Below are 12,262 nucleotides of genomic sequence, written 5' to 3'. Positions count from 1 at the left end.
TAATTCAGACGTTTAGTTGTGAATATTATTTAACAAGTTTGTAAATTTATTCTGGGTTTCCACTGTCAAATTAGTTGAGAAAAAGCATGAACCTTACTATTAAGTAAAAATGTTTCAGTACAAGTTTTTTGTAAGAGTAATAACATAGGCAATCACGCACTACCATACAATTCTCAGTAAAAGAAATGCACAACCATTACGGTAATGAAAACAGACGCAAGGGGAAAATGAGAGAGAACTGTACATTTCCAAACCACTTCCTCGCGGCCTACGCCCGCACGCCAGCGCGGTGTGACACGGGGAAGGGCGGGCGGGGGGTGGAACGGCAGGGGAGACAGGATTGGGCGTGTCCTTGATGTAACAGTGACCTCGCCGAGTGCGACACGCGTGTAGTCACACTGCCGCTCTGGTTCGAGGCGCCGGCATGGCAGCGCGATCACAGCGCGTCTGAAGGTACTTTAACATTTTATATACTAAAAAATCGCTAAAAAAATTATGTATGGCTAGAGACCGGAAAAATTCGCAAAATTCATTTCACGATAGGCTAACATACAAATCGTTGTACCTCAGTGCTGCCTCTGCTATTGGCTCACAACTCACCTGGATGACTCTGGTCCAATGAGAAACACCCAACCAAAGCTGTATCTATCGAATCACTGGCTGCTACGCTGGAACGTCTCACAAGACAGCAGCCAATGAGTGGGTGGCATTTGACCGAGTTTACGTAGAACAATGGAGTTCATCCTACAGGTCATTGAACCGGCGAATTTTTCCGGTCCCTATGTATGGCACATCACAATATCTGTCTGTTTGATAATTATAAAAAAAATTTTTTCTTAAGTATAACATTTCACACGTTTTGCGATTAATGTTGTCGTTAGTTTTCTTGTCGTAATATTATCGCCGCCCAGTTTGCGACGGATCAAGGAGGTATAGCCGCCTGACGGCATGGCTTCCAAGTACCGCAGCAGTGCTGAGGTCCAGGTGTCCGGGCTGCCAGTAATGTTCGTGATGTCAGGGGTGTACGAGATGTCAGGGATGTCAGGGGTGACCGCGGTGTCGGCAGGCGCAGCGCAGGCAGCAGCCATGTCCAGCTCGCCGCGGTCAGCAGGGGCGGCGGGGCGCCGGGCGGACGCCAAGCAGGTCATGTTCGCGGCGCCGGCGCGCGAGAGCGACAGCCTGCGGGGCCGCGCGCGCGAGTACTTCCAGGACTACGCCAGCAACGCGGCCGTGGACGGCATCAAGTACATCGGCGAGGAGGACCGCCACCTGGTGGAGAAGTGAGTGCCTTCCCCTCGCCCCTGACTCGCCGGCAGCTCACCCCCTGGGCCTGCACCAGCCCCCGGATCTCCTGGAGGGGAGAAGCCTGAGATGTACAAGTTCCGTCCCTGCCCGAACACGCCCGAATATTCACCTCCGGCCAACCTCGGGATTTGTTTTATTTTTTTCTCAGGAGAAATGAATTCAGATATTAAAAGTGGTCGGTTAGGTTAGCTACATTAAAACACTTTAGAACACTACGGACGGTTAGTTAGGTTAGTATAGCTACGTTAAAATAAACGGAGAAATATAAATATATAATTAAATAAACCCGAGGTTGGCCGAAGGTGAATATTCGGGCGTATTCGGGCAGGGACAGAACTCGATGTACATCTTAGGCTTCCCTTCTGGAGTGCGTGTCCAGTGTGTTACCAGTGAGCACGTCGATCCATTCAACACTGATGTAGCCGACCTCCGTAGCGTAGTCGGATGCACGCCGGCTTACGGTGCGAGGGGTTCTGGGTTCGAGTCCCGGGTAAGGCATGGGTGTGCCAAATTACATGATGGTAATTGTTTGCCGACGATGATTTCACTACGATACATTGACCGGTTTGCTTACTGAGGTTTGCTTGATTTGATATGCTATGATTACGATTTGCATTACGACGCATTACCCTATGGCTGCTGGTGTAGCCGCTGAAGGCCACCCTAACAAAAAAAAAAAAAACAGTGACGTATTGAGCGAGGCATTAATTCCGCCCCCGCGTCCCACGATACTCAATGCATGACGGTTTGTAAACTATCTCTCAGAGCAGTAGTAGAAGACACCCTGGTAAGGTAGCGATAAGCGCTGCCATGTTGGGGCACAACCGTAGCTTTTCTCCCGGGCTGTATTCCAGAGCGTGGCCAAGTCTAATGCTAGTAAGGGACCAGATCGGCCGCCATTTTAATAAGCAGTGCACTGCGCGATGCTATAAACTGGTTTTAACGCATTCTAGCAGACGCTTCTCATCAACTAATACAATTTTTACGGTAAAAATCCTTGACATAGCAACATCGTTGCTCAAAGATGGAACCACCTAAATACACAAAACAGACACTGCAGTAGACTCCATGCTGTGGTAATAGAAGCTATTTTGCTTAATAGAAAGAAAGTGTTTAAAATGTTGTTTTAAAGAAAAATAGCATCAGGTACATTATATACATTCTACACGCATTTAAAAATATTTATAATGTATCAACCATTATTTCATTAGTGTAGATTTCTGTGGTTTTGATTTTGCCTTTTCATCAACTATTCTGTACTTTCTCGGCCCACTTGGGATGTCAATTCAGGATTTTCTCCACAACTTGGGGTAACAGCATGGGAGCTGGTAGCTTAATTTCACTTCAGTTCCTTCCCTTCTCAGCTTCCTTCCTCAGTCTCCTTCACGGACACCTGAAGTGCGTGCCTTTTCTGCATACCGCTATTCCCTGTGCCTTTCCTCGATTCTTCTTCGCAGCATGCATTCCTGTACTTTATATATATATATATATTTTTGGAATTAGTGTCACGTAAGTAGGAATTTATGGAAAATGATATACATGTTTCAAATAAATCTTATTCCAGTTTAAGACTGGCATGATGATAACATAACATACAACTTTTATTATATTCTGCTTTAGATATTCTTAAGAAAAATTTGAATTGTAAACGCACATCTGTTGGGTGCTTGGCTACAATTTTGCCACCGATACGAAATTGTGCGAGTGGAGCCATGGTAGGGTAGATAGAACAGTAATAATTGGCTAAGTTATTTGGGGTTTAGGGGAGGATTGCAATTTGTGTTCTTAAACATTGTATGCGTTCATTGAGTGTCAAAGATGACTGAAACGCTCACAGAGAAAAAAAAAGAGAGGCACGGGTTATTTACATCGATCTCCATCACCAGAGCGATGGCTGTGTTAATGTCTGTTCGCAGGTTGTTCTGGGCGCTGGTGATGCTGCTGAGCCTGGGCCTGTGCTCGCAGCAGATCTACAAAATGTGGCTCAAGTGAACGTACGCCCCTGTGATCCAGTGTTGTTGTTTGGACGCAGGTTGTTCTGGGCGCTGGTAATGTTGCTGAGCCTGGGGCTGTGCTCGCAGCAGATCTACAACATGTGGCTCAAGTGGACGTACGCCCCGATGATCCAGTGTTGTTGCTTGTTCGCAGGTTGTTCTGGGCGCTGGTGATGCTGCTGAGCCTGGGGCTGTGCTCGCAGCAGATCTACAACGTGTGGCTCAAGTGGACGTACGCCCCTGTGATCCAGTGTTGTTGTTTGGACGCAGGTTGTTCTAAGCGCTGGTGATGTTGCTGAGCCTGGGGCTGTGCTCGCAGCAGATCTACAAAATGTGGCTCAAGTGGACGTACACCCCAGTGATCCAGTGTTGTTGCTTGTTCGCAGGTTGTTCTGGGCGCTGGTGATGCTGCTGAGCCTGGGGCTGTGCTCGCAGCAGATCTACAACATGTGGCTCAAGTGGACGTACGCCCCTGTGATCCAGTGTTGTTGTTTGGACGCAGATTGTTCTGGGCGCTGGTGATGCTGCTGAGCCTGGGGCTGTGCTCGAAACAGATCTACAACATGTGGCTCAAGTGGACGTACGCCCCTGTGATCCAGTGTTGTTGTTTGGACGCAGATTGTTCTGGGCGCTGGTGATGCTGCTGAGCCTGGGCCTGTGCTCGCAGCAGATCTACAACATGTGGCTCAAGTGGACGTACACCCCGGTGATCCAGTGTTGTTGTTTGGACGCAGGTTGTTCTGGGCGCTGGTGATGCTGCTGAGCCTGGGCCTGTGCTCGCAGCAGATCTACAACATGTGGCTCAAGTGGACGTACGCCCCGGTGATCCAGTGTTGTTGTTTGGAAGCAGGTTGTTCTAGGCGCTGGTGATGTTGCTGAGCCTGGGCCTGTGCTCGCAGCAGATCTACAACATGGGGCTCAAGTAGACGTACGCCCCGCTGATCCAGTGTTGTTTTTGTACGCAGGTTGTTCTGGTCGCTGGTGATGCTGCTTAGCCTGGGCCTGTGCTCGCAGCAGATCTACAACATAGGGCTCAAGTGGACGTACGCCCCTGTGATCAAGTGTTGTTGTTTGGACGCAGATTGTTCTGGGTGCTGGTGATGCTGCTGAGCCTGGGCCTGTGCTCGCAGCAGATCTACAACATGTGGCTCAAGTGGATGTACGCCCCTGTGATCCAGTGTTGTTGTTTGGACGCAGGTGGTTCTGGGCGCTGGTGATGTTGCTGAGCCTGGGGTTGTGCTCGCAGCAGATCTACAACATGTGGCTCAAGTGGACGTACGCCCCGGTGATCCAGTGTTGTTGCTTGTTCGCAGGTTGTTCTGGGCGCTGGTGATGCTGCTGAGCTTGGGGCTGTGCTCGCAGCAGATCTACAACGTGTGGTTTAAGTGGACGTACGCCCCAGTGATCCAGTGTTGTTGTTTGTTTGCAGGTTGTTCTGGGCGCTGGTGATGCTGCTGAGCCTGGGCCTGTGCTCGCAGCAGATCTACAACATGTGGCTCAAGTGGACGTACGCCCTGGTGATCCAGTGTTGTTGTTTGGACGCAGGTTGTTATGGGCGCTGGTGATGCTGCTGAGCCTGGGCCTGTGCTCGCAGCAGATCTACAACATGTGGCTCAAGTGGACGTACGCCCCGGTGATCCAGTGTTGTTGTATGGACGCAGGTTGTTCTGGGCGCTGGTGATGCTGCTGAGCCTGGGCCTGTGCTCGCAGCAGATCTACAACATGTGGCTCAAGTGGACGTACGCCCCTGTGATCCAGTGTTGTTGTTTGTACGCAGGTTGTTCTGGGCGCTGGTGATACTGCTGAGCCTGGGCCTGTGCTCGCAGCAGATCTACAACATTTGGCTCAAGTGGACGTACGCCCCTGTGATCCAGTGTTGTTGTTTGGACGCAGGTTGTTCTGGGCGCTGGTGATGCTGCTGAGCCTGGGCCTGTGCTCGCAGCAGATCTACAACATGTGGCTCAAGTGGACGTACGCCCCTGTGATCCAGTGTTGTTGTTTGGACGCAGGTGGTTCTGGGCGCTGGTGATGTTGCTGAGCCTGGGGTTGTGCTCGCAGCAGATCTACAACATGTGGCTCAAGTGGACGTACGCCCCGGTGATCCAGTGTTGTTGCTTGTTCGCAGGTTGTTCTGGGCGCTGGTGATGCTGCTGAGCCTGGGGCTGTGCTCGCAGCAGATCTACAACGTCTGGCTCAAGTGGACGTACGCCCCGGTGATCCAGTGTTGTTGTTTGTTCGCAGGTTGTTCTGGGTGCTGGTGATGCTGCTGCGCCTGGGGCTGTGCTCGCAACAGATCTACAACATGTGGCTCAAGTGGACGTACGCCCTGGTTTTCCAGTGTTGTTGTTTGGACGCAGGTTGTTATGGGCGCTGGTGATGCTGCTGAGCCTGGGCCTGTGCTCGCAGCAGATCTACAACATGTGGCTCAAGTGGACGTACGCCCCGGTGATCTAGTGTTGTTGTATGGACGCAGGTTGTTCTGGGCGCTGGTGATGCTGCTGAGCCTGGGCCTGTGCTCGCAGCAGATCTACAACATGTGGCTCAAGTGGACGTACGCCCCGGTGATCCAGTGTTGTTGTTTGGACGCAGGTTGTTCTGGGCGCTGGTGATGCTGCTGAGCCTGGGCCTGTGCTCGCAGCAGATCTACAACATGTGGCTCAAGTGGACGTACGCCCCTGTGATCCAGTGTTGTTGTTTGTACGCAGGTTGTTCTGGGCGCTGGTGATACTGCTGAGCCTGGGCCTGTGCTCGCAGCAGATCTACAACATGTGGCTCAAGTGGACGTACGCCCCTGTGATCCAGTGTTGTTGTTTGGACGCAGGTTGTTCTGGGCGCTGGTGATGCTGCTGAGCCTGGGCCTGTGCTCGCAGCAGATCTACAACATGTGGCTCAAGTGGACGTACGCCCCTGTGATCCAGTGTTGTTGTTTGGACGCAGGTTGTTCTGGGCGCTGGTGATGTTGCTGAGCCTGGGGCTGTGCTCGCAGCAGATCTACAACATGTGGCTCAAGTGGACGTACGCCCTGGTGATCCAGTGTTGTTGCTTGTTCGCAGGTTGTTCTGGGCGCTGGTGATGCTGCTGAGCCTGGGCCTGTGCTCGCAGCAGATCTACAACGTGTGGCTCAAGTGGATGTACGCCCCTGTGATCCAGTGTTGTTGTTTGTACGCAGGTTGTTCTGGGCGCTGGTGATGTTGCTGAGCCTGGGGCTGTGCTCGCAGCAGATCTACAAAATGTGGCTCAAGTGGACGTACGCTCCGGTGATCCAGTGTTGTTGCTTGTTCGCAGTTTGTTCTGGGCGCTGGTGATGCTGCTGAGCCTGGGGCTGTGCTCGCAGCAGATCTACAACATGTGGCTCAAGTGGACGTACGCCCCTGTGATCCAGTGTTGTTGTTTGGACGCAGGTTGTTCTGGGCGCTGGTGATGCTGCTGAGCCTGGGGCTGTGCTCGCAGCAGGTCTACAACATGTGGCTAAAGTGGACGTACGCCCCTGTGATCCAGTGTTGTTGTTTGGACGCAGGTTGTTCTGGGCGCTGGTGATGCTGCTGAGCCTGGGGCTGTGCTCGCAGCAGATCTACAACATGTGTTTCAAGTGGACGTACGCCCCTGTGATCCAGTGTTTTGTTTGGACTCAGGTTGTTCTGGGCGCTGGTGATGCTGCTGAGCCTGGGCCTGTGCTCGCAGCAGATCTACAACATGTGGCTCAAGTGGACGTACGCCCCGGTTATCCAGTGTTGTTGCTTGTTCGCAGGTTGTTCTGGGCGCTGGTGATGCTGCTGAGCCTGGGCCTGTGCTCGCAGCAGATCTACAACATGTGGCTCAAGGGGACGTACGCCCCGGTGATCCAGTGTTGTTGTTTGGACGTAGGTTGTTCTGGGCGCTGGTGATGCTGCTGAGCCTGGGCCTGTGCTCGCAGCAGATCTACAACATGTGGCTCAAGTGGACGTACGCCCCTGTGATCGTGTCCTTCGACGAGAGGAGCACGCCCGTCTGGGAGATTCCCTTCCCCGCGGTCACCATCTGCAGCGAGACCAAGGCTCGCCAGACCATCTTCAACTTCACGTGGGCGCTGTTCAACTACGACCAGAACATGACTGAAGACGAGTATGAATTTCCATGTGTCATAACCCGCGACCCTTGATCCATTTACAAGGATGTCTGATTAGTCGTATAACTGCCCGGGAATGGGATTAGAAAAACTTACTAAATTAGTTTCCTGAGGAGGGAAAAGGGAAAAGTGTTTTCCTTTTTTTTTTTAGACTGTGGAAGCAACGGCAATTTATCCCTGAATAATTTTTAGAAACTAAATACTTAAAGAGAGTCACGGTGATCAGTTACTCGGAATAAATAGCTCATTAGTGAGCAGAGGATAATTAATATCTTTATCAGTAGGCGTATTAGGTTCATCATGGGACACCGGGTCCCGGGTAGGGATCCGGGGATACGCGGCGGCCATATCTGATTACATCATTTACGGAGGCCATTTTGGATTACGTCACTTAGGACCACCATTGTTTTTCTAGAACATTCCGCCATTTTGATTTATGACATCATAAATAAGAAAAAATTTATATAATAAAATTATTATAAAATTTCACCATCGCCTTATAATCGAACACCCCACTATTATGCGTTGCACATTTCGTTACGTCCGCCTTCTTTGAAAATTATAATTATTAACTTAGAAAGTCGGGAAGAAATAAAAAAAATTAAAAAAAATAATAAAATAAAATTTAAATCAATTTCAACCATCATCTTATAATAGAGTACCCCACTTCTATGTATTGCTCATAATGTTACTATATCATTTCCAGCATCTGTCAGAGGCAGGCATCTTGTTTATGTCTGCTGGACACCGCCATCATGATTTCATCCGATGTCGTCATCACCATCCTAAAGTACCTTAGTGTATGTATGTAAGTTCGAGTTTCAATTCTCTGCAGTGTTGTTATGAACCTTATAGACTATAAATATACAAAGTCCACAACCATTTACTTAAACTTTTATATACCAAGATATATGTTATCATATATCAAATTAAACATCTCATCGTTGTGGATCTGATGGCTGTAGTAATAGTAATAATTAAAAAAAAACAATTTGTAAATTTAATTTATTTTTTCCATTTAGGACCAGAAATTTTTAGAGTACTAACTTACAAGTAATATTCTCTTCTCGTGTTAGCATACTCGTGTTTTAAAAGCTGCATGGAAGCAGATATTTTAATGTCTGCGTATAATTTCACTCTTTTTAACATGATTAACTTGAGGAATAAAGGTATATATTAAAAATAATAAGCAATATGTAGGTATAATCATATTTATTGAAATAAGCTCGGACGCTACAAAAACAAAATTCTCAAGAAAAGAAAAATACATACACATCAAATAAAACTATGCATCAAAAACTGAAACCATAGAGCAAAATCAGAAACTATACAACAAAAATGGAAAACTATATCTCAAAAATTGAAAAACTACAGCAGAAAACCATATACAGTTAAATATTTACATGTCATCACCGACATACCCGTGAGGGACCGTACGTATGCCATCCCCACAGTTTCGGCGCTTGTCATCCTACCACGTGATGGCCAGCTTATTGCTGTAGGTACTCGGTATAGAGTACATGCTGGCGTGAGCGAATAGCCCTAACGCCTGCCCTCCTTGTGCGGTGTTCTTGTAGGGCATCCAGGTAGTCACTGAATGTTATGTGGTTTTTGACCACACAGCGCTGGATATCCTTGGCTCTTTTTCTACCTTGTCACCACACCTGTATGCATACAGTTTGGCCCGTAGGCATACAAACTCCTACATCACTTCTCCCCCAAATTCATCTTTGAATTTGCCGACAACCTTTTTGTTGACGGGGGAGAAGCATGGGTGGTCGGGAGGGTAGCAACTGGTGTCGAATTTATCCATTAGTATAGGGTCAGCTCTTAGATCATTGTAGAAGTCTGCTGTGTGAATCCCATATACGAAACTGTCTGTGTCCATATATGCCAGATTAATTTTTTCCTGATATTTGTTTCATGGTGTCATAGTGGAATTCATACATCAGTGTTTTTGAGAGGTCGAGTATTTCTAGTCCGGCATAGATCGGCTTGTCTAAAATGATGGTTTCGTGATTAAGGTGAACGAGAGACAAGTTTGGCTCATACATCGTGCGGTCCTTGAAGGACGGACGACACACCAGTTTCTTAAACCTCTTCTCGGAGCACACCAACTCCACTTTGAGCCTCCACCTCTTGTTCTCCACCAATTTACCAAATGTCGAGTTCACAGCCAGCTTAAAGAACTCCTTCTCGAATTCATTGGCTGCTGCTTTACGCTTGTTGGTGTTCAGCTGAATGTATGGCTCAACCATGCCGACTGCTCAAACTGGAGGACTCTATGTATTATTGCGACTTTTAGGCCATGCGACGCTGCTTGCTGCAGGCTAATTACTTGTAATTTATTTTATCGGAACTTTAGGTCTAACGTTCGAAGATTTTGTCTTGACTTCTTGAAATACGTTATATTAGCTATCGAGTAAGAAGGTCTTGTGTTTCAAAAATGTCTGGCCTATAGGCCAGACATTTTGACCTAGTCTCGTGATCCGAAGACACTTGGCCTATACGTATTAGCATTGCACATTAACTGTTAATGTATTTCATGCTTTGAAAAAATTTACTTTCGCGTTAGGAATTGCGACAACGTATTTAATTCGTCGGTCAGGTACCTTGTGTAGAGTTATTTAGTTATTTTTCGTATAGGTAATGATTAATAAACCCCACGAAAGGTAATGAGAATAGAATTAAAAATTTATTTAAACCTTTAGTTACCCTTCCCACTGGTCGTGAATCAAACCAACGATGGAAGTATCACGTCAATCCTTATTTTAATGAGTGATTTGTTTTTATTTTTCGAAATTTTTCCGAATTTGTAGCTAAAAAATTATGAATTTACAAGATGGTGACCAATATGTTCTCATTGACTTACTCAAGGATATTATTAGAGTAATTTGAGATTTTTTAAGGACTTTACACTATATTCATTGAAATTAATTTTTTTTTACATAAAATCACCTTTTTTTTGCATCCATCAATATCAAACCAAGGACAAGATTCGACCGAATCAATTAGTATATTAATTTCATATTTATTTGATGAATTTTGCAATTTTTCCTGAATTTATAGCTTAATAAATACAAATATCCAAGATGGCATCCAAATTTCAGGATTGCGCACGCCTCAGTAATAAATAAATACTGCACTTTAGCGGATAAAAGTTGAACTAATATGGCGGCAGTGTATTATATATATATCCAGATAGTATTACAGCATGTGCACCATCTTGTTTTCATCTGATGGAGGTCGCCATGTTGTTTTCGTCTGCTAGAATGCACTACCGCAATTATTAAGCTATAAATTCAGGAAAAATTTCAAAACTCATCAAATAAATATGAAATTAATATACTGATTGAGGTCGACTCTTGCCCTTGGTTTGATACTTGATCGATGTAAAAAAAAGGGGGTGATTTATGTAAAAAAATTTAATTTCAATGAATATAGTGAAAAGTCCTTTAAAAAAGCTCATATTCCTCTAATAACATCCTCCAGTAAGTCAATGAGGACATATTGGTCACCATCTTGTAAACTCATAATACACTCATATACCTTGTCATTTGTGGTGGGAGTTCAGTATGCAATTTGCTTCCATGGAAGAAGGATCTGTCGTAATATATTTTTAGTTTGCCATCATTGGGTTCGAACTGAGGACTCCATGATGTGTGTGTTTTATTAAAATTTTATTAATTTTTTATTATTTTATTTTTAGAAATTTTTAATTATTTTTCCTAATTTTTTAATTAATATTAATGTTTTTCAACATGTTGACCATGTTGACCCAGTTGGTGTAGTGTTTTTATTAAAATTTTTATTAACCTTTTTATAAACTTTAAATTTTTTTCCGAAATTCTGTCATAAAAAAAAAAGGATTTTTCTGATGGTGGTGGTAACGAAAATTGCAGTGTTCTAGAACCCAATATGGCGGCCGTAACTAAACATACAACTATGACATCAAACACACCCCATATGGCGGTCGTAACGAAATGTGTAACGGTATTTATTAAATAATATTTTATGGAAATTTGATTATTAAATTTATTTATGAAATTAGATTTTTTCGAATTTATAACATAAAAACTAAAGATTATCAAAATGGCGGTCGTGACGAAAATTGCAACAGTAACTTAATAATTCAGGATGGTGGCCATTACATCCTTGTTTACAAGTTCATGACCTAGGTAGCTTAGGGAGATTCGTAGTATGGATTCTGAAGCCACTTCCTGATTTTTTAAGCCATCGGAATTTTTGAGGACTAAAACGTTACATTTTCCCTCAAAACGGGAATTTTACCCTTGAAATTGAGGAATTTTTCATTTTTAAATTTTTTTTTGAGATTTTTGGCGGATTTTTTCCCCTAAAAACCGGAAATTTTTGGCTGATTTTGGTGAATTTTACAGTAATTTTGTACCATTTTTGGCAAATTTTGAAGGTCATGGTCAAGGCTATCCAAGATGGCCGCCGTGACGTCACAATACTAAATGGCGGCCGACAATCCCAATCCACAGCCAGAAGCCAGTCCTCGGAGGAACTTTTATATACTACTTACTAAGCATAACTTTTAATCTACTCATACGCACGATAAAAAAAAATAATAATACCAGTATTATACATTTAAAATTAAGATGCGATGTTTTCAAAAATCTTAAATGAATAAATGTGTCTGTGATGAATTGAAAAATGAGATAGTTTAACTTTAAAATTCTGTACATTAAATAAAATAAAATGAGAATGGAAATTTTAGAGATGAAAGAATTAAATTAAAGTTAAAATACGTGCATGTCATAAAATGAAAAAATTTCATAAACGTGATTTCATCATGTTAATATATCTCCTAACATGCTAAACCGAGAGTTTAAAA

The 12,262-nt window shown here is 45.0% G+C and overlaps 1 protein-coding gene across 1 annotated transcript in view; it reads left to right on the top strand.

The window, feature by feature from the left end:
* The first annotated feature begins 948 nt into the window (after positions 1-948).
* LOC134542722 (pickpocket protein 28-like) overlaps positions 949-12,262 on the top strand; it is a 67,942-nt gene continuing 56,628 nt past the window's right edge. Inside the window, exons 1-2 of the mRNA XM_063387196.1 lie at positions 949-1,280; positions 7,164-7,400. Coding sequence (XP_063243266.1) covers positions 949-1,280; positions 7,164-7,400 — 569 coding nt within the window. The remainder of the gene's footprint in view (positions 1,281-7,163; positions 7,401-12,262) is intronic.

The sequence above is a fragment of the Bacillus rossius genome, assembly GCF_032445375.1.
Source record: "Bacillus rossius redtenbacheri isolate Brsri chromosome 9 unlocalized genomic scaffold, Brsri_v3 Brsri_v3_scf9_1, whole genome shotgun sequence".
Lineage (NCBI taxonomy): Eukaryota > Metazoa > Arthropoda > Insecta > Phasmatodea > Bacillidae > Bacillus > Bacillus rossius.
Note: the sequence above shows the minus strand (reverse complement) of the source record. Positions and strands in the feature narration are given on the sequence as shown.